Source organism: Lagenorhynchus albirostris, chromosome 17 (assembly GCF_949774975.1).
Source record: "Lagenorhynchus albirostris chromosome 17, mLagAlb1.1, whole genome shotgun sequence".
Lineage (NCBI taxonomy): Eukaryota > Metazoa > Chordata > Mammalia > Artiodactyla > Delphinidae > Lagenorhynchus > Lagenorhynchus albirostris.
Window position 1 is genome coordinate 29,083,013 of NC_083111.1, and position 27,824 is coordinate 29,110,836.

General features: G+C 38.4%; 1 protein-coding gene across 5 annotated transcripts in view; it reads left to right on the top strand.

Moving 5' to 3' along the window:
- The window catches only part of CPNE3 (copine 3), a 48,170-nt gene extending 36,383 nt beyond the window's left edge, over positions 1–11,787 (top strand). For all 5 annotated transcript variants that reach the window (XM_060127600.1, XM_060127602.1, XM_060127598.1 and 2 more), the window contains 5 exons: positions 1,941–1,995; positions 2,078–2,129; positions 4,887–5,020; positions 6,520–6,756; positions 8,360–11,787. In XM_060127600.1, coding sequence (XP_059983583.1) covers positions 1,941–1,995; positions 2,078–2,129; positions 4,887–5,020; positions 6,520–6,756; positions 8,360–8,470 — 589 coding nt within the window. In that variant the 3' untranslated portion in view covers positions 8,471–11,787. The remainder of the gene's footprint in view (positions 1–1,940; positions 1,996–2,077; positions 2,130–4,886; positions 5,021–6,519; positions 6,757–8,359) is intronic.
- Positions 11,788–27,824: the final 16,037 nt, after the last annotated feature.

Here is a 27,824-nt window from a genome sequence, read left to right on the forward strand (position 1 = left end):
TGAGGAAAAACTACAGAATTGTACTGAGGGACAAAGAAGGAAACTTGTTTAAATGGAAAGATATACCACGATTCTAGATAGGCAGATGTCACAATGATGTAAAATATAACATTTCTCCCTGTATTAGTCAGTTTTAATCAGAATTGCAGTGAAACCCTGACAAAATGATTCTTAAAATTTTCTAGAGGGTAAAATGAATCAGAATAGTCAAGAAGTTTTTCAGGGAAGAAGAATGAAGGGGAATTTGTTCTAGCAGGTACTAAAATTTATTTTAAAGCTATATATATATATATATATATATATATATATATAATTTAATTTAATTTTTTAGTGGTTTATAACATTATATCAGTTTCATATATACAGTATTATATATTAATTGAGTATGGGACTAGTACATGACCAGTAAAAACAAGTAAGCAGTCTTGAAATAGATCCAAAAGTGTATGTGAATTTAGTATATGATAGAGATGGCATTTGGGGGGAAAGGGGTTGTAACAGCTGTCAAACAGGACAGGAACTGGATTTGGATCCCTGACTCATACCTGTGTAAGTTAGGATAATATTCTGTATAGACTATAGACAAAATTGCTGAAATGGCTACCCCAAAACAAAGTGGTTTTGACAAAATAGAGGTTTATGTCTCTTTCATGTTGCATCTCTAGAGGTAAGTAGTTCAGGACTGAGAGGACAGTTCTGCCTCTTATAGCTTCCACCCTGGGTCCGACGCAGCTGCTGTGATTCTCATCCTCTCTAGCCAGTGGGAAGAGGACCAAGGAACTGAGAATGCATGTGCTTTCCCTTTTAGAGTGTGATTGAGAAGTGGCTGACAAATCATTCTACTCACACCTCCAGCCACCTAACCACTGCCAGCCCAGAGAAGCTAGAGTACAGCTAGTGTGGTTGCCAGTAGCCCAGGGGATCCATAATTAAAAAGGAAGAGAATGGATACTGGTGTAGAGTAGCAGTTTCTGCTTCATATCCTACTCCAGATGAATTTCAAGTTTAACATCAAAAGCAAAGCTTGGAAGTTCTAGGAGAAAATATATATGAATTGTTTATAATCTTGCAGTGAGGACAGCCTTTAAGCAAGACAGAGAAGGCAAAAATCATGAAAGAATTTTTATGTGTTCACATTTATTAATATTAATAACTAAAAAAGGGAAGATATTTTAAACAAAGTTAAAGACAGACTATCAACCGGGAAAAATATCGTGACATATAAGATATAGGTTCTATCCTCAATGCAAAAAGAACCATTAAGAATTAATATAAAAAAGAATATCCCTAGTAGAAAAATTAGTGTAATCATTACAGTGTTTTATAATGGCAAGACATAGGGTGTCTATCATTTGGGGGAGAATATCTATACAGTGGAATACTTAACAGCCATTCACATGGTGTTATATATTCTGGTCCATAATTATCTCTAAACACTTGGGCTGAATATTCATACATTTTGTTGCAGAAATGTGAGAGTTTTACAATGTATGGCATTTGTACCATGTTTCTGTGGCTATAAATGTATGAATATTCATATTAAGCGGCATAAGTAAAGGCTATAGATAACTTCATGTCAGTTGAGGTCAGGTTTTGCTGCCAAATGAGTGTTTTTGTAAACAAATGAAAAAACTTGTGCTTTTTAAAACTTTACGGATTTATTTATATATTTATCTAGTGAAACGATAAACTGTATAAATAAAAAAGAGTATGTTATAAAATATTAATATAAAGTCCATTTTAATATATATAGAGAGACATTTTTCTCCTTCAATGCACAGAAAAATATTTAGAATGAGAGCTGCCAAATGTTAACATTGGTTCTAATCTTTGTTTTATATTTTTCTAAGATTTCAAATTTTTAGAAAATAAGCTCATATTGGTTTTATTATGAATAAAGATAAAAATGACCTTTTTCTGTTTTCAAATTTTCTTTTCAGTGATAAGATGTTTCCAGCTTTTGGTTTTGGAGCTCAGATCCCACCTCAGTGGCAGGTAAGAGGAACTCTCATTGCGAAGCTTTGCCTCCTAGCAAAGCAAAACAAGCCTCATCAGTCCTTCTTTCATCTTTTGACAGGTTTCTCATGAATTTCCAATAAACTTTAATCCGTCCAATCCCTACTGTAATGGTAAGTTAAAAATAAACATGAATTTTTAAACTGAAAAAAGCTACTCAAATTTCCTCTCTAGGTTTCTTTTTGTGACACATTGAATTTTCTATCATGTAAAGTAGTAGAATTTTGCCCCAAGTTGGTGGTTAGCATGGTAATGATAATAATGCAGATCACTATGATGATGATGAAGATTGCAGGCTAAATTCTTCTACCTTAAGAGTTTTACTAGAACAAAAGATTCTCAATCTTGAGGGTAGATCCATAAGAATATGCATATTATTTTCACATATAAGTTGATTTTAAAATAAACCTTCAATGAAAACAGGTCATTCAGTATACAGATGCTTTTCTCAGATTAGCAGTTAACTCCCTTTGAAGAAAAAGTGTCTAGCATCAAATTACTTGTTACACAGGGTTCTGTAAGGAGATGGGGTGGGCTAAAGAAACACAGAACTAAGCTCCAAGAGTAGCTTTCCTTTGTGTGGAAAACAGGGACAGGCATTTCTTTCATTTCACTTTTCTGTTTATCCCTCAAATATTCCAGTGCCTCTTCCTTTTTGCCACATTGAGCAATCAACCTAAAATGCCAAATCTCCCACAAAAGTATGTAAGACTGAACAGTTTGGAGGAGGAAAAGATATAGGGGCAGAGGCATAAAATTGTAGACAATAAGCTAATTTTCCGCAAAGGGTCCTTTTAACAATTATAAAACAGAAGAGAGTGTTCTTTCCTTCCCTTCCTAAATAATATCCATAAAGTAGAAGAGCTTGACCATTTTGTTGGGAGTAGTTTGTATTAGGATTTTCTCCTTTTTTCTGAAACTCTTTTCTTGTACTAATTCAGTGTTCTTTTATGCACTTTCAGTGGCTGGTTGTGACCTTTTGTATCCCTAGGCATATGAAACTGGGAATCTTTTTCTTTTCAAGAAATGTGCTTCATGCTTATGATGAAATTGGAACAATTTTTGGAATTTGTTGTAATTAGATTTTATTTATTGCAAGTAAATATGGATGACATACCATGGGATAATTCATTTTAGAAGTTCATTTACTCTGTGAGTAACATGAGCCCATCTTTGGGCTGCCACCAAGCAGAGCTTTTCTGCTTTTGGTTTAGTCTGGAAAAAACAATCAATTTGATGTTAGACAGAGGAAATACTACACAGAAAAAATACAGCCTTATTTTAAGACAAGGAAGTTTAATCCCGTTTTCCTAATTAATCATCCACCTTAGTTGCCCAGAAAGAATATGTCTAACTTGTTCCCTTGATGTAGTGGAAAGATTTTAGCATAATTTAGTTTTAGTTGAGGAATGGAAGGCAATTGATGTTTATGAAGAAATTTAATTAACAGTTTTGTATACCTTGAGATTGACAAGCAAGCTAGATGATAAAAATGGAAGAAAATATTACTATTGCTGTGGTTATGGGTTAAATTTTTCTATAGCATATATCATTACAGTAAGATCCTGCTGCTGGCCTATGTTAATATTATTTTTGTAACTACTGGACTGACTAACCTCTAGTTTCAGCCTCACCTTATGCATGTAAAATCACCTCTACGTATAAATTAGTTACATTCTCAAAGGTTGTTCATAAGACCACTTATTCCTAAACTCAAAGTGCCTAAGAGGAGTTTATTGGCAAGTGGAGAGACTTGGTCTTGTGAAGCTTTTAAACCAAGTATATGCTTTTCCTCCTTATTGATCTATGTCCTGCTGGACATTTTTTAAGCAAGAGACCTGTTTTGGTTTACATTAAAAGTCTTTTAAGATTTTCTTATTAATCTTAGCAAGGCACTGTTGGGAATTTCTAGGATTTCTAGTCTCTTACTTACATCCCAGACACTCTGTTGTGTATTAGGGGCAGATTCATCAGCAGTGCTTTAATCAGGAATGCCATTCAACTTTTGATAGGTTGTGCTATTGTAATCAACAGTCTCTAAATCTCAGTAACTTGTAATGACAATAATTTATTTCTTGTAAAGTGACTTTACAAATCACTTGGTGCTTGGCTAGACTGCTGCGCTGCTCTGTTTCTACTCATTCTGGGTCTCGGGCTGTCTGGGATATGCTGTTCCCATGGCAGAGGGGAAAAAGCAAGAAAGCTGGCAAAAACAGACCGTGAGTCTTAAAACATCTGCTTAGACATGAATGTCATATCCATTCATATGCACTGGACAAAGCTAGTCAAATGGGCCTGCCCAGTCTTCCATTACATAATGCCCAGCAGGCCTAAGGTGCACCCCATAAACAAATGCTTTAGTGTTTCTGCAGCAAAATGTGATAAATAACCTGGAAGTGAATATTTGCAATTAATAGAGTCTACTATACCATGCTTAACCTTATATGATATTTCTGTAGAACCTCTGGTCATATATGCAAAGGTTTTTCCATTTTTTCAGTTACGTTTTCTTACCTTGTCATCAGTTGTATGCTGCAGCATCTTTTGTATGGTTCTTTTTCCATCAGTCTTATTCCCAAAACATATCAAAATTAAGCAATATAACAACCCTACTTTAGACTAATGAATAATTTGGCTGAGGTGAAAACAAATGCCTTCTAGTGGGGGAGAGTAAAGTTTATAGGGTTTTTTTGTGATAGAGCATAGCTATGGAGTTTTGTAATATTGTATACCTTAGAGAACTCCTGAATATAGAACTTTTGACTGTTTAAAGCACTGTATGTTGGTATATAAATTAAATTAGCCAGTATGGTGAATAGTAAACAATTAAATTGTGCTTGAGAATTTTTAATCCTGCTTTTTTTGTCTAGGAATTCAAGGCATTATAGAGGCATATCGGGCCTGCCTTCCTCAGATAAAACTCTATGGACCAACTAACTTTTCTCCAATCATAAATCATGTGGCCAGGTTTGCTGCTGCAGCCACACAACAACAGACAGCTTCTGTAAGTGCCCTGTCGCCAGGGGGCAGGGAGAATGTGGATTGGTTGTTGTTCCCAGAGCCATTTTTCTGTTTATTTGGTCTGCTGAGATACAGAGACAGGGCATGAAGCAATGATATATCATCCTTGGTTTGGGAGTAACATCTGTTGTTAAATTAGTGACCATTAAGAACAAGACAACAACTAAACAACCTGTATACTTATAAGTTTTTTCTCTGTCTTTTGAAAGAATTTTCTCAGGTAGGTTCTCAAAAATTTTTTTGAAGTAGCCTTAGCAAGTTTAGGCTTCAGGAGACCTACCACTTCAGTTGCTGTTGCAAAATTACTTAGCATACTAAAGAAGTTTGAATTAGAGAGTCATTACCTGTTGGACCCTGGATACCAAACCCCACTCAGCTTCAGTATCCTCAGAAATAAGCGATAAGTACCTCATGCAGTTGTTGAAAGAGTGCGAGAAGATAGTTCATATAAAGTGCACAGTGCCTGAGTCAGAGTAAACACACAGCACATGATAGCTACTATTATAAATCTTTTTTCCATTTTAGACTTAAATGACCCAAAGGATGGAGTACAACTTTATGTAACATTTTACCACTCTCTAAAATGATTCATCAGAGATGATGGGATTGAGAGAAAGATTTCCCCACCTTGAGCCATATCCATTTTTTAAAAAGTATGTTTTAGTTTGATGAACGATTCTACTTCCTCCGTATTTGATCTTTTAAGAACGGAGTTGCCACTTGCTCCCTTGATAGGTACTTTGACATATTCAGTACTTCAGTTAAATCAGAATGTTTCAGTGCTAACTGAAAGTTTAATCTCTGACATTTAGGTGTCTTGCTTCTGTGTATTTATGCCAGCCCTCTTTTGTGGTCTGTTGCACTTTTAATGAAACTACAGTTTTTATATCAGTTAATTTCCTTGTCATCAGAGAATCTTAGAATATTTCATATAGATGGTATCCTGGGTAGAGACTGACAAGGAAAATGAGCAAGAAAGAGACTAAATGACTCATCAGGCTGGAGATGTCATTAACCATTGCTTTTTTTTTTAACATCTTTATTGGAGTATAATTGCTTTACAGTATTGTGTTAGTTTCTGCTGTATAACAAAATGAATCAGCTATATGCATACGTATATCCTTATACCCCCTCCCTTTTGCATCTCCCTCCCACCCTCCTTATCCCACCCCTGTAGGTGGTCACAAAGCACTGAGCTGATTTCCCTGTGCCATGCAGCTGCTTCCCACTTGGTAGTGTATATATGTCATTGCTATTCTCTCACTTCGTCCCAGCTTACCCTTTACCCTCCCCGTGTCCTCAAGTCCATTCTCTACATCTGTGTCTTATTCCTGTCCTGCCCCTAGGTTCATCAGAACCATTTTTTTTTTTTAAGATTCCATATATACCATGTTAGCATATGGTATTTATTAGAGTCTAACCATTGCTTTTATTGTTGGGGAGCTCGGCTGGCTCAGTGGACATAATTGTCTTTCTTGGCAGCAATATTTTGTGCTCTTAATCATTACCGATGGCGTGATCACAGACCTTGATGAGACCAGACAAGCTATCGTTAACGCTGCCAAGCTGCCTATGTCCATCATCATTGTCGGAGTCGGAGATGCTGACTTTGGTGCCATGGAGTTTCTGGATGGTGATGGTGGAAGTCTCCGCTCCCCGTCGGGTGAGGTAGCCATCAGGGATATTGTCCAGTTTGTGCCTTTCAGACAGTTCCAGAGCGTGAGTACCACTCCTCCCTACTCTTCATGCACTCTAAGGTGTTTGAAAACAGACCTTTGCTGGTCCATAACCAGGCAGTTGAGTAGGTGTCAGGGGTTGTTAGAGTGTGTGAATTTTCCATTTGAAGACCCTTGATTAAATTTGGCAGTTTTTTTTCAGGTTGTATACTTGTGTGCCTCTTGCAGTCCGTGTGATAAATTGTTTAAAAAGATGTTGTTGTGAATGTTTTAGAATATATTTTATCCTTACCTGTGTAATAACAGAAAAACTCTATGCAAGTATATGATGAATTTACCAAACTACAAGTTGATTTGATGAAAATTGTAAACAGTAAACTGTTTTACCCAGTTTAATGGTAACATCTTGTAAAACTATAGGTCCAGAATCCTAACCAGGATATTGACTTTGATGCAGTCAAGGTCCAATATAGCAGGCTATCTCATGTAGCCCTTTTATAACCACATCTACTTCCTTCCCACCTTCATTCCCTCCTTAACCCCTGGCAACCACTAGTCTGTTCTCCATTTGTATATGTTTGCCATTTCAACAATGTTATATAAATGGAATCATACAGTATATAACCTTGACACTGGCTTTTTTTCACTCAGCTTTATTCTCTGAGAGTCTTCCCAGTTGTTAAATGTATTCCTTTTTGTTGCTAAGTAGTATTCCATGGTGTGGGTTTACCAGTTTGTTTAACCATTCACCCAGTGAAGGACATCTTCAGTTGTTTCCAGTTCTCATCTATCACGTACAAAGGCTGCTGTAAACATTCGTGTACAGGTTGTTATGTGAACATAAGTTTTTATTTCTCTGGGATAAATACCCCGAAGTGCAGTTGCTGGCTTGTATGCTTGTTGCATTTTAGTTGTTAAAGAAACTGCTGAACTTTTCTGGCACAGTTATGTCATTTTACATTCCCACCAACCAATGTATGAGTGGGGGTGGGTGTGGGGAATGATGTGGGTGTGTATTAAAAAGGTGGTAATGTTAGGGATCTTTGTGATGATGAAACAGATCTGTATCTTGATTGTGATGGTAGTTACACAGATCTACCCAGATGATAAAATTACATAGAACTACACGTGTGCACACGCACGCACACACACACACACACACAAATGAGTGCATGTAAAACTGGTGAAATCTGAATAAGTTCTGTGAACTATACCAATGTTGGTTTCCTGGTTTGATATTGTACTAAAGTTATATAAGATGTTATCTTTGGAGGAGACTGGGTGATGGGTACGTGGGACCTTTCTGTACTATTTTTGCAACTTCCTATGAATCTGTAATTATTTCAAAATAAAAAGTTAAAAAATTTAATACCAAGTGAATGAAAGGCGCACATTTAAAAGTTAAAGAGCAAAAACATTATCATTAGATGCCAAAATGCGGGCAGCACAAAAGTACTTGATAAATGTTCGTGAGCATACTCAAGCATTCTTAAGTAACATTGGTTTATTCCATGTTTCATGGACAGTACCTGAGACAAGATACAAGCTAGGAATTGGGAACTAACTGCTTTTTCCTAGTCTTTTATCAAAGTGCCAGTAAAAATTTGGTTGCTAATAAAATTGCTTTGATTTTGTTTTTTCACAAGGCTCCAAAAGAAGCGCTTGCTCAATGTGTCTTGGCGGAGATCCCCCAGCAGGTGGTAGGCTACTTCAACACATACAAACTCCTTCCTCCCAAGAACCCGGCTACGAAATGAAAGGAGCTCTGGTCGCCTGAGCAGAGAGAAGTCTTTTGTGCTGTGTGGAGCAATGGATTTCCCTCTGACCCCAAATCATGCATCTGTCATTTTACACACTTCTCACGAACCCCAGCATTTATGATGCAAACCTAGTTCTCTATGGATTATGTCTATTTAAAGCATTCTTTTTTACTTTTTTTGGAGGAAAGTGCTAACTTAATCTTTGCCCAATCAATTCAGTGATTGCTAGTGATTTACAGTAATTGCAGTGAGGCTATTTGGATTAGAAACTGGTGTGAGAAAAGCGGATTTTGTTCTTGTGGTTGTTTACTTTCATATGACGAAAATGTTGTTTTTGAATGTTTGTAAATAAGAAAGAGTGGAAAATTGTTGGAATGATGCGAAGGTTGCTGTGCTTTGCTCTAGGCAATATATGTTTTATAAGCCAATGTCCATGCCTGACAACAAGGGCTTCTTAAATTAGATGATATTGAATTTGTTTCTAGAACTATACTTAGTGCTATTCCATGGGATAAAACTACCTTTACTTGTGCCTGAATTTTGCTGCAATTTAGACATGCACAGTTCAAAACAGCATGCATCCTTATAGGACTTCATGAAAAGTACCGAATGAGAAGGAAAGGCACGTATTCAGTTCTTAAAATTGTACAATCAACAAGTAAAAGGAACCTCATGTAAGTAAGCCATTTTTATTTGCCTTCCTAGATCTTTCTTTTTCATTATTGAATACCATAAACATGGTCAGATTTGACCTTTTCATTGATTGTATGTGACACTCAGGATTCTGTATCTGCATTGATGATAGGTAGCCCTAGATTCAACATTATTAGATTATTTTAATTGGAGTTTGTTAAAATGGTTAGGATGGGTTTATCCAGGAAAACTGTAAGAACCAAACATATAAGGGGAAATTCAGAATTCTATTTCCTTTTAATCAATGAAAGACTTTACTTATTAAAAAAGGCAATGTTTATACTTTCCTTGTTAAGGTCCCATATATTGATTTGTACATTTGTGTAGATTCATTTAGATATTCTCTCTTTTTTTTTAAGTAACATTTTTAGTCTGATTTTTTTAAACTCATGATAGTGGTTATTAATCAAAATCATATCTTATGTTTTAATAATGAGCTATTTCCTAAATCCAGAATGTATTGTATTAAGCATAAAACCTGTTATAACTTTAAAAAAAAATCCAGTTGCTGCATAGGATAGAGTGCGTTTTTATTTTTTTAGTAGAATTTTTTTCCTGATTTTTATCCTTTAGAACATAATACTTAGCAAACATTACCTTTTCAGAATAGATTCAGTAACGTTTTATTGAGGAGCTGTGTGCCAAGTACTATGCATATCTGTGTATTGGCCAGTCATCTTGAACAATTTAACATTGAGAATTACGTGTTTATTATGGATCTGTAAATGGATGCACCCTAAGCCTATCGGTCTTACTGAAAACTTGCACCACAGCTCAGGTCTCTTGTTCACTGAAATGTCTGAAGCAAGTGAGCTTTCAGCCACGAACAGCTTTTGGCTTCTCAGAAACTGCTCATTGCCAAGGTCAGTCTGAGAGGGGATCTGCTCGCCACAGTGGTTGCCTAGCTCAGGTGAGCAGTTAACATTTTCCCACTTAGCTCTCCTCTGGATATGTGTTGTTAACCTGAAGGTACCTAACTAGTAGTCTGTTGCTCTATAGTATGTCTCATTAGTTGACAAGTCATCTTGACATCAGTTAGGCGAGAAAAGAACTGATGATTCTTCCAATAGTTCGGAGCCTTTGTTGTCTAAGATGTCCTAATTTCAGTTCTCTTTGTGTGCTTGGAAACAGCATATATATGTTACAGTGGTTTTCAGAATTTTTTTTTTTAAACACATGAAGCCTTTAAAAGAAACGATTACATATGTTCTCAATGTATGGTAAAACAGAAGTAGAGGTTTTCCGTTTGAAGCTGGGGCAGGGTCCACAGCCCCACTCACTGGGCCTTCTCCCCACTCTCGGGAACCAGATCCTGGCAGCACCTGAGTCACCTGCACAGGACACCTGGAACCACTGGTCATGAGCATTCATTGTTTTTATTGGCCAAATGACAATACTTCTGTCACCACTGTCACATTGATTTGTTCTTCATAATTTTATATTCTGATTTTAACCAGAATTGTTCCCTTTTGAAAATTAATTTTGTATTATGCATTCTTGATTTGGTTCATCAGTAGATGCTATTATTCATAAGACCTGTGATTCCAGCAACTTAGAGTAACTGATACCTTTTTGCAGTTTTGAATAAAAGCATTTATAATTTCCAAATTATCATTTTATAAAATTCTTATAGTTTCAACATTTTACCTCATCACATGCTGATATAGTATTGTTTTATATTAAAATAGTCCTTTTCCTTATTGTGCCACCATTCATTCAAGTGCCATTAGTTCTTTTTTTTTTTTTTGGCATTAGTTCTTAAAATGCATTTAAAGAAAAAATAAACAAGTTTACTTTCACACTTCATATAAACAGATATATTACAAACATATATTAGGGTGACAGTGCCCTGGATAGATGTAATATTTCTCACATCTGCCTGTACTGAGAAAATAGCAATTAGCATGGTCATGTCACCTTGTGCTTAGAATTGAAAAGTTTAAGATCATAAAAATTTAAAGTCAGATTAGGGATTTACAACTATCCGTTTGGTAGTGCCTTAGGCAGCCTTTCCAGAGTAAATTCAGGGCTGTGTTGCTGCCTCTGCCTTATTTGACATACTTTGCCTTTTTCATTTTGTAAATTTTCTGGAAAGTCATCTTCAGTCAATTTCTCCTAGTTTCTTTTTTTTTTTTTTTGCGGTGCGCGGGCCTCTCACCGCTGTGGCCTCTCCCGTTGCGGAGCACAGGCTCCAGACGCGCAGGCTCAGCGGCCATGGCTCACGGGCCCAGCCGCTCCACGGCATATGGGATCTTCCCGGACCGGGGCACGAACCCGTGTCCCCTGCATCGGCAGGCGGACTCTCAACCACTGCGCCACCAGGGAAGCCCTCTCCTAGTTTCTTTATGTGTGTGATTGATAGTCGTGGAAGGGACACATAAGGTAAGCTAGAAGCTTGGTTGAGATCTCGAGAGACTATTTTATGCTTTTATGGATCTCATACTTGATAATAAATGTATAAGTTACTAATATATGAATTGATGTTAAATGTATCTTGCATCTGAATTTCCTTTGGATAAAATTATTTTGTGGTGTGAGACAGTAGTGCCTTGTTTTCATTTTTATTCTTTCTCTAAATGTTATTCATTGAAAAGTTAGAAATAAAGTTAGTATTTTAATCAGCCTGTATTCCATATTTTACTGAATTAAACAGTTTGGGGTGTTTTATTATTTTATGGGATGTATTCACTTAAAAGATATTGAATGCATTCAAGATATTTTTCAGGGTGCAGAGGAACCAAGGGAAAGGTTCTCAGCTTAACGAGAGCAGCCGGAGAATTATGGTGCTCACATTTTATCAGTTGTGTTAAGCAGGACAGTATATTCACCTAACTTTTTTTGTTTGTTTGTTTGTTTTTGCGGTATGTGGGCCTCTCGCATACCAAAGTTGCCATCTTCATAGAAATAAAGGATTGGAGGAGAGAGAAAACATTAAATGAGTAATTGAGAGTCATGAGATTAGTGTGTGATATAACATATTGTAGGGGGGAGACCTGAACCATCTAGCTGTCAAGGAGCCCTTTCTTGAGGATGTGCTGAAAGATAAGAACTGAAAGTTCACTGGATAAAGTAAGTTTAAAGCATCTATGAACTATGGCATTGAATGTTTCAGGAATGGAAAGAATTTAAGTTTGCTGGAATACAAAGTGCAAGAGGGAAAGTGGTGAGAGGAGTGGAGAGGTGAGGTGGAGTGGTGGGTAGATGTTACATCCTGTGAGGGCCTCTGGGGCATACAGGGAGTTCATACTTAGGCTAAAAGTAATGGAATGCCACTGAATGGACTTGGCAAAGGACTGATGTGATCAGAGTTGTGTTTTTGAAAAACTGGAGGGCCTTACATTTTAGGGCAGATAGGAGGGATCCTGTTGCCAAAGTTGCATGGCCAAAATGGCTTTGTCTTGGTGAAGCCCTGATGTGGGATTTGGTGGTGGTCACCTTATGGCAGAAACTCAGCTGTTCGGTTACACACTTGCTAAGTTCTGGTTCTAGGTCAGTTTCTGAATTCTGGGCTTTTCCTGCCACAACCCTGCCTCCACATCAAATCACCTGTTAGCCCCATATCATCAATTCCTTAATGGTTCCAAGGCTCGCTCACACCTAATGATGACACAGATCTGCAGGATTGCCAAACCCTTGCTTGTAGCAAGACCATCACCATTGTCATTTGTCACTAAGCATGGCTGTGTTCGGCCAAATTCTCCAGACTACTCACAGCAGGTTGTAGTGTCCTTGGAGAATTATACTTTGTCTTGGCTATTGATTCTCTTCTTTCTTTCTTTTTTTTTTTTTTTTTGCGGTACGCGGGCCTCTCACTGTTGCAGCCTCTCCCGTTTTGGAGCACAGGCTCCGGACGTGCAGGCTCAGCGGCCATGGCCCACGGGCCCAGCCGCTCCGCGGCATGTGGGATCTTCCTGGACCGGGGCACGAACCCGTGTCCCCCTCATCGGCAGGCAGACTCTCAACCACTGCGCCACCAGGGAAGCACTGATTCTCTTCTTTCTAAAAGGAAATGATCAGTGAGGCAAATATTACAAGCAGAATTGTGACTTCTTACGATAGGAAGGGAGAGCCCTAATATCTTTGGTTTTTTCGTAAACTCACAGTGTGCCAGGTTTTATAACAGCACTTGGTCTTCTAGGACTGGACTCAAGAATGTCAGGGGTTGGGGAGCTCTAGAGAGTTCTCAGAGACAAGACTAAATATGAAATTATTAGTCTTTTCAGCCATGCCTTCCATCCAGTAAAAAGTATTTACTTGTTTTTGAACAAATATTTATTGAATAGCTTAGTACTGGTAATCAACAGGTGAAGCCAAAGTGAGTAAAATTTCTTACTAACCTTAAAGAGCTTATGATCTAATATGAAAAAGGAGGCAGTATACGATGCTAAAACCAAGAAGGAATGAGCAAGGTGAGGCAGTCTTTTGTGCTTAGAGTGAGACTATACCTTATGCCTTCAGTCATCTATGGTCGAGAGTACAGAAGGGACCCTGAACACTGCTTCTGGCAAGATGCTCCTCCCTGCCCGCCCTCCAGCATTCGTTGCCCCCCACCACAGTACTAGGACCACCAGGATGGAGCCTGCCTGTCCTCACAAGAAGCTCGGTCATGATCTGCCTCCCTCTAATCTCCATATGGCTCCTCTGTGCAACCCATATTCTGACCACACCCTACTTCTCCCAAACTCCCCAAACACTTTCACTCTGCCCTTAGGAACTGAGTCATTCATTAGCAAAATCTTTATATCAGTGCTTTTTCTGAACAATCCCTTCATGTTTCTATTCAAATTAAAACCTGACTCTCTTGAAGAACCTTACTTCCTCTGCAACCCTCTCAAAGTGGTTATTTTCTCTTCCGGATCCACCACTGGGCTTGGAAGCAGGTTAAGTGTCGCCCTGTGTCCTCCTTTCTTCTTTCAGATAAACTTTCCCTACTCTTTAAAACAACCGGCTCTGAATATCATATCCTTAGACTAGGCCATGCTCTATCCCTCCTCCTAATAATCTTATTCTCCCCCTTACCTCAGCCCTCACTCCTAAGGACATATACTAGACCTTATCGTTATTGATTGCAAATCCCTCCCTAATCTCAATTTCAAGTATTCCATTTTCCAGTAAGAATCCACTTTCCAATTTACTCCCTCTGTACTAAAACTCCAACAGATCATTCTCCATCAGTACCTTCAATCCACTAACCTAAGTGTTCAATGGCCTTCATGGTGTGACCTCCACCCCCCCCCCCACCCCACTTCTTTCCTAGATTTCTTTCTTGCTAGTCTTTGCCTTGGCCATTCTGCTGCAACCATCTGGGCTTTCTTGCTCTTATTTGAGTGTGCCTGGCATCCTCCTAGCTAAGGGCTTTTGCACGTCCTTGCTGTTCCCCTTCCAAAAGAACATTTCCTGATCACTTGTGAGCCTTGCTCCCTCACCTCTTATAAGTCTTCATTCCAGTATCAGCCAGTGAGTCCTTTGCTGATCACCCTATTCAAAATTGTACCTCTTTCCTCAGGACATTCCTTCCCTCTTCCCTGTTTAGGTTTGTTTTTTAATTTTATTTTTACTTTATATTGGAGTATAGTTGATTTACAATATTATGTTAGTTTCAGGTATACAGAAAAGTGATTCACTTATACATACACATACATCCATTCTTTTACAGATTCTTTTCCCATCTAGGTTATTATAGAATATGTAGAGTTCCCTGTGCTATACAGTAGGTCCTTGTTGATTATCTGTTTTATATATAGTAGTTTTAATATGTTAATCCCAAACTCCTAATTTATCCCTTCCCCACACCTTTCTCCTTTGGTAACCATAAATTTGTTTTCAAAGTCTGTGAGTCTGTTTCTGTTTTGTAAATAAGTTCATTTGTATCATTTTTTTAGATTTCACATGTAAGTGATATATGTCTTTCTCTGTCTGACTTCACTTCATATGATAATCTCTAGTTGCAACCATGTTGCTACAAATGGCATTTCATTCTTTTTTACGGCTGAGTAATATTCCATTGTATATATGTACCATACTTTCTTTATCCATTCCTCTGTCAATGGACATTTAGGTTGCTTCCACGTCCTGGCTATTGTAAACAGTGCTGCAATGAATATTGGGGTGCATGTATCTTTTCAAATTGTGGTTTTCTCTGGATATATGCCCAGGAGTGGGATTGCTGGATCATATGGTAGCTCTATTTTGAGTTTCTTAAGGAACCTCCATACTGTTCTTCACAGTGGCTGTACCAATTTACCTTCCCAGCAACAGTATAGGAGGGTTCCCTTTTCTCCACACCCTCTCCAGCATTTATTGTTTGTAGGCTTTTTGATGATGGCCATTCTGACCAGTGTGAGGTGGTACCTCTTTGTAGCTTTGATTTGCATTTCTCTAATAATTTGTAATGTTGAGCATCTTTTCATATGCCTCTTGGCCCTCTGTATGTCTTCTTTGGTGAAATGTCTATTTAGGTCTTCCACCCATTTTTTGATTGGGTTGTTTGTTTTTTTGATATTGAGCTGCATGTGCTGTTTGTATATTTTGGAGATTAATCCTTTGTCCATCAATTCATTTGCAAATATTTTCTCCTATTCTGAGGGTTGTCTTTTCATCTTGTTTATGGTTTCCTTTACTGTGCAAAAGCTTTTAAGTTTAATTAGGTCCCATTTGTTTATTTTTGTTTTAATTTTCATTACTCTAGGAGGTGGATCCAAAAAGATCTTGCTGTGATTTATGTCAAACAGTGTTCTGCCTATGTTTTCCTCTAAGAATTTTACAATATCCAGTCTTACATTTAGGTCTTTAATCCATTTTGAGTTTATTTTTGTGTATGGTGTTAGGGAGTGTTCTAATTTCATTCTTTTACATGTAGCTGTCCATTTTTCCCAGCACCACTTATTGAAGAGACTGTCTTTTTTCCATTGTATATTCTTGCCTCTTTTGTTGTAGATTAATTGACCATAGGTGCATGGGTTTATCTCTGGGCTTTCTATCCTGTTCTATTGATCTATATTTCTGTTTTTGTGCCAGTACCATACTGTTTTGATTACTGTAGCTTTGTAGTATAATGTGAAGTCAGGGAGCCTGATTCCTCCAGCTCTGTTTTTCTTTCTCAGGGTTGCTTTGGCTATTCGGGGTCTTTCGTGTTTCCATACAAATTGTAAAATTTGTTGTTCTAGTTCTGTGAAAAATGCCATTGGTAATTTGATAAGGATTGCATTGAACCTGTAGATTGCCTTGGGTAGTAAGTAGGGTGAAAGTAGTAAGTAGGTAGAAGTAGGGTGAGCTGGGAACATTATTGGTACAGGGAAATGAATATGTACTTGTAATAATCCTTTTATTTCATAACTGAATCTCTTTACTCACTTTTACAAATGGCATATCAAAATTACAACTGTATTAATCTTTCACATCCCTATTTTAGTGAAATGTGTGGTTAGTCCATTTCTGAAGGACAAGCTAAATCTTAATGTTTCCTGTCAAATTTGGAATATAAATATGGTCCTAACATGGTAGACTTGACGATCACTTTGCTCCATAAAATCTCAGGAAATGTACTTGTTTATTGGAAAAAGTCCTTCTTCAGGTGGATGCTACTTTGATCGAGCTTGTCCATCATCTTCATGTTTGAAAAACAGTGTGGTATCTTTGCTCTTGGGCTCTGCCATCACACACAAACATCTGCTGATGTGATCCTGGACACAGTATTTTGTTTTGTGTTTTGTATAATGGCAGCATGGAGTAGGAATCTCTAAATTTCTCTTCAAGTCTGAGGTTTTTGGAATAAACAACAGAGCCTGATTTATTTAGAGCTAGGTGCAAGAAACTACATCACGAGCCTGTTTAACAACTATTAGCACACACTGTGTGCTGAATCCTGTATTACATAGGAGTCCCAGCACAGAAAGTCCTTGTAAATTTGTAGCACAGTCATTGCATGTAGTGGGCAGAGATGACCAGAGGAGCAAAGGGACAGTAAGAAGGGCTGTGACCTTTCAGGTATGCTTCTCTTTCCTCATCTGAGGGAGTTATTGTCTAGAAATATCAGGTTGTATTGCTTAATGATGCACATTTATTTGACCTTTGCACTGTCACTTCTAGTTACAAAAGTTATAGTGAGAGAAAATGAGCCAGTCATAAAAACTCATAGAGGAAAGCGTCAAATTTTACTACAGTATATGGGTAAGGTGCTTAAAATATGACTTTCAGGTATCTTTGGTATGATTAGATATAATAAATTCCAGGGTAGCATAATGATTAATATCTTCTGAAGATTTTTAAAAATTCCTCCTAGGTAGGTAAAAGAATTATTGTAAGTATAGAAGAGGTCCAAATTACAGAAAGTACAGACTCTTCTCTTGTTAGTGTTCAATGTGGCATTTTTTTCATCTAATGCATAACTGAAATGAAACATAGTCTGTTATATTTTATTTTAGGGGTAGTTAATACCAGTTAAGCCAAGATGGTTCCTAGACTGTGGAGAGGGGCCAAGTTACTCCTTTCCTGTGGGTATACTTAGAGCTTTTGGCTCATTTTAACACAGCATTTGGTATAGTTGTACATTTTAAAAATAATTTCAAGTTCAAAGTTCTCTTTCTCCTTTAGATAAAGAAAGGTTTTATTTATTTTTTACACGGTCTGTGTGTAGGGTTGCCAGATTTAGCAAACAAAAATACAGGACATCAAGTTAAATTTGAATTTCAGGTAAACAAAGAATAATTTTTTAGTATAGAAATGTCCTGAATATAGCATGGGACATACCTATACTAAAAAATTATTCATTAACTGGGTATACTGTATTTTTTCTGGCAATCTACCTGGGTGACAGATTGTAAAAATGGCCAAAATCCTTCCTCTGTCTGTATCTACCCCTTTTGCAATGTGACTTTGCAGTTGTCCTCTCAAGAGGTGGATTTTATTTCCCCACCCCTTGTATCTAGGCTGGTCTTGTGATTTGGCTAGTAGAATCTGGCAGAAGTAATTATGTGCTAATTCTGGGCCTAGATCTCAAGAGCTTGCTCACTTCTGCTTTCTCCCTCTTGGAACCCTGTGCAGGCTCCAGGCCTAGGCTTGCCTTTTGGAGGATGGGAGACCACATGGATTAGAGACAAGCTGTCCCATGTGAGACTTCCGAGAGCAGCACCCCTGAGCCAGTCCAGCAGCTGACTATAGAGCGTCAATTACCCCAGCTAAGACCACAAGAACCATCAGCTGAACCCAAATTGGCAACCTACAGAATCATGATTCCTATTTTAAGTCCTTAAGTTTTAGTTAGCAAAGCAAATTGATACAGTCTAACAATGCAAAGTGGAGCTGGGCATTTTTTAAGACTACAGAACAGCTCATAGGTTGTGCTGAGTTTTGAGGGTCACAGATGAAAGTAATATAAGAGGTAATTTTTGTAATCCATTTTGAGCAAATAACACTTGTAATCAGAGGAAATTGCTTGTTGAGTAAACACTTGGGCCCACAGGGGGAAAAAATCACTTCTGTACAGAGACATTGTTTTGCTTCTTTAACCATTTAATGTTTATAAAGTGTAGAACGTCTGCTGAGTGCCTCCCTACTTTCTAGTTCCTTCTCTGAAGACCTTTTAGGATACCTTCCTTTTAACCAGCTTATTTTGCATTACACCTTTGGTGACTGATTATTGAAGTGACATCCAGGTGGGGGTGGGGGAAGAACTTTCATATATCACTGCATCATCAGTTAGCCAGTTAGTCAACAGCTACTTGTTGACTAGTCAAATGATAAATGAACATGGGCTCTCAAGGGTCCAGAGAAGAGAGTTGTCTTAGCAGTAGCAGGAGAAGAAAGAAGAAATAGGAAAAAGCTCAGTCTTTATCTCCGGAGACCCCTAGATGTCTGGGTTTTGACTCTTGGTCAAGAAAAGGGCAGTAGGATTTTTGAGGTGGTATTTAAAGTGCTGAACTCTGCTGGTGACCCCCAGAATCGGTTTTCACTGAAGGATTTCAAGTGGCCTAACTGGTTAGTCGGCCTGCCTTTAATCTGTGGCTCCAGGGGTATAAGACCCCCACTGGGAACCTCAGCTCTGAACTCTCCTGAAGCCTAGATTCCTTACAAAGTATGGGTAGTTCAGTCCTGAAACAATGTGATCAGATCCTTGTGTGACTAAGGACACTGGGAGCTTGTTCATGGGATGTTAGCCAGACCCCTCAGTGCTTGCCTGGGCTCTTTTTCTCTTTCTGCATTGTACTGATTACCTTTAAATAAAATCCCTATTGAGTATGAGTACGCTCTGTGGAGTGTGATGAGCCCTTTCCAATATCCTAACTTAGAAATCTTTGTACTTACAATGATCCAGGGCAAGTTAATGATTACCATGTCCCATTTTCCTCATCTGGAAAAGGGTGAGGATGATAAAAATAATAACTACCTCATAAGGTTATTAAGATTAAATGAGTTAATAAAGGCACAGCACACAGAACAATATCTGGCACATATAAATGCTATAAATAATGTAAATGCTATATTATTAGTTTCAGCCTATCTGAAAACTTAACATGGAGGACTTACTTTTGCCTCAAATTTTTTTCTCATGTGTGTGTATATGGTAATTGTTTCCTGTTCACTCATGTATTATTTTAAAAAATCATGTTTGAAAATAGTTGCTTCTTAATTGTTCATATTAGTGGGTCACCCTGTGATGGGGCACATAATAATTAAAAATTAGTTTATTGTTTTTCTGCAATTCAACATTAGAATTTTTATTGGTCACATTCAAACGCCCTTGTGTGTGTTCAGAGAAATAGTACTAGGGTAACTATTGCTTTCTTAATGATATTTGTGGGGGGTTTTGTTTGTTTTTTTCTGTTCTTCACATCTTTATTGGAATATAAATGCTTTACAATGTTGTGTTAGTTTCTGCTGTACAACAAAGTGAATCAGCTATATGTATTCATATATCCCCATATCCCCTCCCTCTTGAGCCTCCCTCCTACCCTCCCTATCCCATCCCTCTAGGTTGTCACAAATCACGGAGCTGATCTCCCTATACTATGCAGCAGCTTCCCACTAACCATCCATTTTACGTTTGGTAGTGTATATATGTCAGTGCTACTCTCTCACTTCATCCCAGCTTCCCCTTCCCGCCCAGGCCCTCAAGTCTGTTCTCTACGTCTGCGTCTTTATTCCTGCCCTCCCACTAGGTTCATCCATACCTCTTCTTTAAATTCCATATATATGCGTTAGCACATGTTATTTGTTTTTCTTTTTCTGACTTACTTCACTCTGTGTGACAGATTCTAGGTCCATCTACCTCACTACAGATAACTCAATTTTGTTCCATTTTATGGCTGAGTAATACTCCATTGTATATATGTGCCACAGCTTCTTTATCCAGTCATCTGTTGATGGACATTTAGGTTGCTTCCATGTCCTGGCTATTGTAAATAGTGCTGCAATGAACACTGTGGTACATGTATCTTTTTGAATTATGATTTTCTTGGGGTATATGCCCAGTAGTGGGATTGCTGGGTCATATGGTAGTTCTAGTTTTAGTTTCTTAAGGAACCTCCATACTGTTCTCCATAGTGGCTGTATCAATTTACATTCCCACCAACAGTGCAAGAGGGTTCCCTTTTCTCTGCACCCTCTCCAGCATTTGTTGTTTGTAGATTTTCTTACATTTTTTTTAACATCTTTATTGGAGTATAATTGCTTTACAATGGTGTGTTAGTTTCTGCTTTATAACAAAGTGAATCAGTTATACATATACATATATCCCCATATCTCTTCCCTCTTGCATCTCCCTCCCTCCCACCTTCCCTATCCCACCCCTCTAGGTGGTCACAAACCACCAAGCTGATCTCCCTGTGCTATACGGCTGCTTCCCACTAGCTATCTATTTTACGTTTGGTAGTGTATATATGTCCATGCCACTCTCTCACTTTGTCACAGCTTACCCTTTCCCCTCCCCATATCCTCAAGTCCATTCCCTAGTAGGTCTGTGTCTTTATTCCTGTCTTACCCCTAGGTTCTTCATGACCTTTTTATATTTTTTCTTAGATTCCATATATATGTGTTAGCATATGGTATTTGTTTTTCTCTTTCTGACTTACTTCACTCTGTATGACAGACTCGAGGTCCATCCACCTCACTACAATATCTCAATTTCGTTTCTTTTTATGGCTGAGTAATATTCCATTGTGTATATGTGCCACATCTTCTTTATCCATTCATCCAATGATGGACACTTAGGTTGCTTCCTTGTCCTTGCTATTGTAAATAGAGCTGCAATGAACATTTTGGTACATGACTCTTTTTGAATTATGGTTTTCTCAGGGTATATGCCCAGTAGTGGGATTGCTGGATCATATGGTAATTCTATTTTTAGTTTTTTAAGGAACCTCCATACTGTTCTTCATAGTGGCTGTATCAGTTTACATTCCCACCAACAGTGCAAGAGGACTCCCTTTTCTCCACACCCTCTCCAGCATTTATTGTTTGTAGATTTTCTGATGATGCCCATTCTAACTGGTGTGAGGTGATACCTCATTGTAGTTTTGATTTGCATTTCTCTAATGATTAGTGATGTTGAGCATCTTTTCATGCATTTGTTGGCCATGAGTGTGTCTTCTTTGGAGAAATGTCTGTTTAGGCCTTCTGCCCATTTTTGGATTGGGTTGTTTGTTTTTGTGATATTGAGCTGCATGAGCTGCTTGTATATTTTGGGGATTAAGCCTTTGTCAGTTGCTTCAGTTGCAAGTACTTTCTCCCATTCTGAGGGTTGTCTTTTCGTCTTGTTTGTGTTTTCCTTTGCTGTGCAAAAGGTTTTAAGTTTCATTAGGTACCGTTTGTTTATTTTTGTTTTTATTTCCCTTACTGTAGGACGTGGGTCAAAAAGGATCTTGCTGTGATTTATGTCACAGAGTGTTCTGCCTATGTTTTCTTCTAAGAGTTTTATAGTGTCTGGCCTTACATTTAGATCTTTAATTCATTCTGAATTTCTTTTTGTATATGATGTTAGGGTGTGTTCTAATTTCATTCTTTTACATGTAGCTGTCCATTTTTCCCAGCTCCACTAATTGAAGAGGTTGTCTTTTCTCCATTGTATATTCTTGCCTCCTTTGTCAAAGATAAGGTGACCATATGTGCGTGGGTTTATCTCTGGGCTTTCTGTCTTGTTCCATTGATCTATATTTCTGTCTTTGTGCCAGTACCATACTGTCTTGATTACTGTAGCTTTGTAATATAGTCTGAAGTCAGGGAGCCTGATTCCTCCAGCTCCATTTTACTTCATGATTGCTTTGGCTATTCAGGGTCTTTTGTGTTTCCATACAAATTGTAAAATTTGTTGTTCTAGTTCTGTGAAAAGTGCCATTGGTAATTTGATGGGGATTTCATTGAACCTGTAGATTGCTTTGGGTAGTATAGTCATTTTCATGATATTGATTCTTCCAATCCAGGAGCATGGTATAACTCTCCATCTGTTTATGTTATCTTTGATTTCTTTCATCAGTGTTTTATAGTTTTCTAGGTACAGGTCTTTTGTCTCTTTAGGTAGGTTTATTCCTAGGTATTTTATTCTTTTTGTTGAGATGGTAAATGGGATTGTTTCCTTAATTTCTCTTTCTGATCTTTCGTTATTAGAGTATAGGAATGTAAGAGATTTCTGTGCATTAATTTTGTATCCTGCAATCTTACCAAATTCATTGATTAGTTCTAGTAGTTTTCTGGTGGCATCTTTAGGAATTTCTATGTATAGTATCATGTCATCAGCAAACAGTGACAGTTTTACTTCTTCTTTTCCAATTTGTATTACTTTTATTTCTTCTTTGATTGCTGTGGCTAGGACTTCCAATACTATGTTAAATAATAGTGGCGAGAGTGGACATCCTTGTCTTGTTCCTGATCTTAGAGGAAGTGCTTTCAGTTTTTCACCATTGAGAATAATGTTTTCTGTGCGTTTGTCATATATGGCTTGTCTTATGTTGAGGTGGGTTCCCTCTAGGCCCACTTTCTGGAGAGTTTTTATCATAAATGGGTGTTGAATTTTGTCAAAAGCTGTTTCTGCATCTATTGAGATGATTATATGGTTTTTATTCTTCTGTTTGTTAATATGGTGTATCACATTGACTGTTTTGCATATATTGAAGAATCCTTGCATCCGTGGGATAAATCCCACTTGATCATGGTGTATGAGCCTTTTAATGTGCTGTTGGATTCTGTTTGCTAGTATTTTGTTGAGGATTTTTACATCCATGTTCATCAGTGATATTGGTCTATAATTTTCTTTTCTTGTGATATCTTTGTCTGGTTTTGGTATCAGGGTGATGATGGCCTCGTAGAATTAGTTTGGGAGTGTTCCTCCCTCTACAATTTTTTGGAAGAGTTTGAGGAGAGGTGTTAACTCTTCTCTAAATGTTTGATAAAATTGGCCTGTGAAGCCATCTGGTCCTGGACTTTTGTTTGTTGGAAGATTTTTAATTAGAGTTTTAATTTCATTTCCTGTGATTGGTCTGTTTATATTTTCTAATTCTTCCTGGTTCAATCTTGGAAGGTTATACTTTTCTAAGAATTTGTCCATTTCTTTTGGGTTGTCCGTTTTATTGGCATATAGTTGCTTGAAGTAAGTAGTCTCTTAAGATCTTTTGTATTTCTGTGGTGTCAGTTGTAATCTCTCCTTTTTCATTTCTCCTTTTGTTGATTTGAGTCCTCTCCCTTTTTTTCTTGATGAGTCTGGCTAAAGGTTTATCAATTTTGTTTACCTTCTCAAAGAACCAGCTTTTTGTTTTATTGATCTTGCTATTGTTTTCTTTGTTTCTATTTCATTTATTTCTGCTGTGATCTTTATTATTTCTTTCCTTTTACTAAGTTTGGGTTTTCCTTGTTCTTCTTTTTCTAGTTGCTTTAGGTGTAAGGTTACATTGCTTATTTGAGATTTTTCTTGTTTCTTGAGGTGAGCTTGAATTGCTACAAACTTCCCTCTTAGAACTGATTTTGCTGTGTCCCACAGGTTGTGGATTGTCATGTTTTCGTTGTCATTTGTTTCTAGGTACTTTTTGTTTTCCTCTCTGATTTCTTCAGTGATCTCTTGGTTATTTAGCAGTGCACTGTTTAGCCTCCATGTATTTGTGTTTTTTACTGTTTTCTTTTCCTGTAATTGATTTATAATCTCATAGTGTTGTGGTTTGAAAAGATGCTTGATACTATTTCAATTTTCTTTACTTTTCCAAGGTTTGATTAGTGACCCAAAATATGGTCTGTTCTGGAGAATGTTCCATGTGCACTTGCGAAGAAAGTGTATTCTTCCTCTTTCAGGTAGAATGTCCTAAAAAAATCAATTTAGTCTATCTGGTCTATTGTGTCATTTAAAGCTTGTGTTTCCTTATTTATTTTCTGTCTGGATGATCTATCTCTTGGTGTAAGTGGAGTGTTAAAGTCCCACTATTATTGTGTTACTGTCTATTTCTCCTTTTATGGCTGTTTGCATTTGCCTTAGGTATTGAGGTGCTCCTATGTTGGGTGCATATATATTTATAATTGTTACGTTTTCTTCTTGGACTGATCCCTTGATCATTATGTAGTGTCCTTCCTTATCTCTTGTAACACTCTTTATTTTAAAGTCTATTTTATCTGATATGAGTATTGCTATTACAGCTTTCTTTTGATTTCTATTTGCATGGAATATCTTTTTCCAGCCCCTCACTTTCAGTCTGTATGTGTCCCTAGGTCTGAAGTGGGTTTCTTGTAGACGGCATATATAAGGGTCTTGTTTTTGTATCCATTCAGTCAGTTTGTTTCTTTTGGTTGGAGCATTTAATCCATTTACAGTCGAGGTGATTATTGATATGTATGTTCCTATTAGCATTTTCTTAACTGATTTGGGGGTTTTTTGTTGGTCTTTTTCTTCTCTTGTGTTTCCAGCTTAGAGAAGTTCCTTTAGCATTTGTTGTAAAGCTGGTTTGGTGGTCCTGAATTCTCGTAGCTTTTGCTTGTCTGTGAAGATTTTGATTTTTCCATCAAACCTGAATGAGATCCTTGCTGGGTAGAGTAATCTTGGTTATAGGTTTTCCCCTTTCATCACCTTAACTATGTCCTGCCACTCCCTTCTGGCTTGCAGAGTTTCTGCTGAAAGATCAGCTGTTAACATTACGGGGATTCCCTTGTATATTATTTGTTGCTTTTCCCTTGCTGCTTTTAATATATTTTCTTTGTATTTAATCTTTGATAGTTTGATTAATATGTGTCTCAGCGTGTTTCTCTTTGCGCTTCCTGGACTTGATTATTTCCTTTCCCATGTTAGGGAAGATTTCTACTATAATCTCTTCAAATATTTTCTCAGACCCTTTCTTTTTCTCTTCTTCTTCTGGGACCCCTATAATTCAAATGTTGGTGTGTTTAATATTGTCCCAGCGGTCTCTGAGACTGTCCTCAATTCTTTTCATTCTTTTCTCTGTATTCTGCTCCCTGCAGTTATTTCCACCATTTTATCTTCCAGCTCACTTACTCATTCTTCTGCCTCAGTTATTCTGCTCTTGATTCCTTCTAGAGTATTTTTAATTTCAGTTATTGTGTTGTTCATCACTGTTTGTTTGCTCTTTAATTCTTCTAGATCCTCATTAAAGGTTTCTTGTATTTTCTCCATTCTGTTTCCGAGATTTTGGATCATCTTTACTATCATTACTCTGATTTCTTTTTTAGGTTGGTTACCTATTTCATCTTTGTTTATTTGGTCTTGTAGGTTTTTACCTTGCTCCTTCGTCTGTAATGTATATTTTTGTTATTTCATTTCTTTTTTTTTTTTTTTTTTTTGATGGTGGGGCTGTATTCCTGTCTTACTGGCCTGACCTCCAGCCTGGGAACCAAGATCCTGCAAGCCATGTGGCACGGAAAAAAAAAAAAGAAAGAAAAGTAAAAAAGGAGCAATACAATAACAAAGAATAAAAAACAAAATAAAATTAGAAAGATTAAAAAAGATATTAGGAAAAATAGAAATATAATTGAAACAACTGCAACAAGGTAAAATAAAACCACAACAGAAAAAAAAAAAAGGGGGGTGGGGTGGGAGGGAAACAAGCCAAAAGGAGCAGAACAATAACAAAGTACAAAGAATAAAATAAAATTAGAAAAATAAAAGATTTATTAGAAAAAATAAAAATATAAATGAATCAACAAGGTAAAACAGAACCCCATCTAAAAGAGGCCAAAAGAAAAAAAAAAGCCTTGGCTATGGGGGCGGAGTTTAGGCAGGGGTGGAACTTAGGCAGGGGTGGGATTTAGGGTGAGACACGACCTAGGCTGGTGGGAGGTGACATTTGAGTGTGAGATTGGGCCTAGGCTAAGGACCCACGCAGCTGGAAAAGGCCTTGGGGGTGGGGCCTAGGCAGGGCAACGTTCAAGCGTGGGGTGGGGCCTCTGCTTAGGACCTGCGTGGAAGGGGAGAGGCAGCATTTCCAAGGGCGGGGGGGCCTCCTGAGTGTGGAGCTCCGGAGTTTGGAGGTAAGGCCCTGGGTGAGGGTGTGTGGGTGGAGTTTAGGCCCAGCGTGTTGGAGGGTGTCTCACGGGGTCTCTGAGTGTCGAGGTGGGGCCCTGGGTGCGGGTATAGGGGCGGGGCTTGGGCTCTGCGTGGCAGGAGGGAGGCTCCAAAGGCAGAGGATTAGGCCTGGGAGCCCAATAGGCTCCCTGGGTGCCTAAGTGGACAGAGAGAGCGCTGGCAGCATTCTCTTCTGTTCCTCTGCACTGCCCCCAGCCCCACCCCCGTCTCCCCCATCCCCACTGGACCCCTAACCGTGGGTGGGCCCTGCTGGGTGTAGGAACTCCTCCCCTCCCCCAACCACCCTTCAGGGGTGCCGGTCCTGTAGGTCCGGCCTTTACTTTTGCTCCCCCTTCCCTCCCTCCCACTCCCTCAGGACCCGTGCAGTTGGAGGGGGTGTAGGTGGGCAGAGGGTCAGGCCTGGGATCTCAGCAGCCTCCCAGGAGCTCAAGTGGGCAGGGGAAGCCTGGCCATGCTCCCTTCTGATCCTCTGTCCTCCCAGTAGTCCCCCAATTTCCCCCTTCGAGCATGGGATCCCTTTCCCTCCCCCAGTTGCCCCTCAGGGGCGCCAGTCCCATCCCGCCTCCACTTCCCCTCCCCCCTCACTCCCCTGCATGCCACATATCCTACCCGGTTGCTGGGGGTTCATCCGGTCCTCTTAGGTGCCATGGTCCCCCACCAGTGCCAGGTAGGTGCCCTAGCTGTTCAGAGATGCGAATTCCGTGTCCTTCTAGTCCACCATCTTGACTTTGCCCCCTCTTAATGATATTTGATTTAAGCTAATGTGAGATTTATTTTGAATTCCTTGGAGAGCACACTGTGTAGGCAAGGAGATGGGTGGAGGAAGGAGGTCCTGCAGGGAAGGATCTCAGTGCTAACTCATACCGAGCAAGTGGAAACCAGGGCTGCATCACTAATGCAGATAGTTGGCAGGAGACAGCACACCCTTGGTGAATTTTGGGACAAGGTTGTGTTGATGTTCTGCACCAATAGCATTTAGAAGACTTGGTCAACAGAAGTGAGACTTAGTTTTACTTGAAATCAAGTACAGAATGCTGGAAGATCAACCCTCCCTTTTGAGGGGATCTGGATGAGGAAAAGAAAGCTTGGGTGAGCAGTTCCTGGGAATTTATAAATCCTCAGCTGTGAAAAGTGAAGAGAACATAGAAGAAG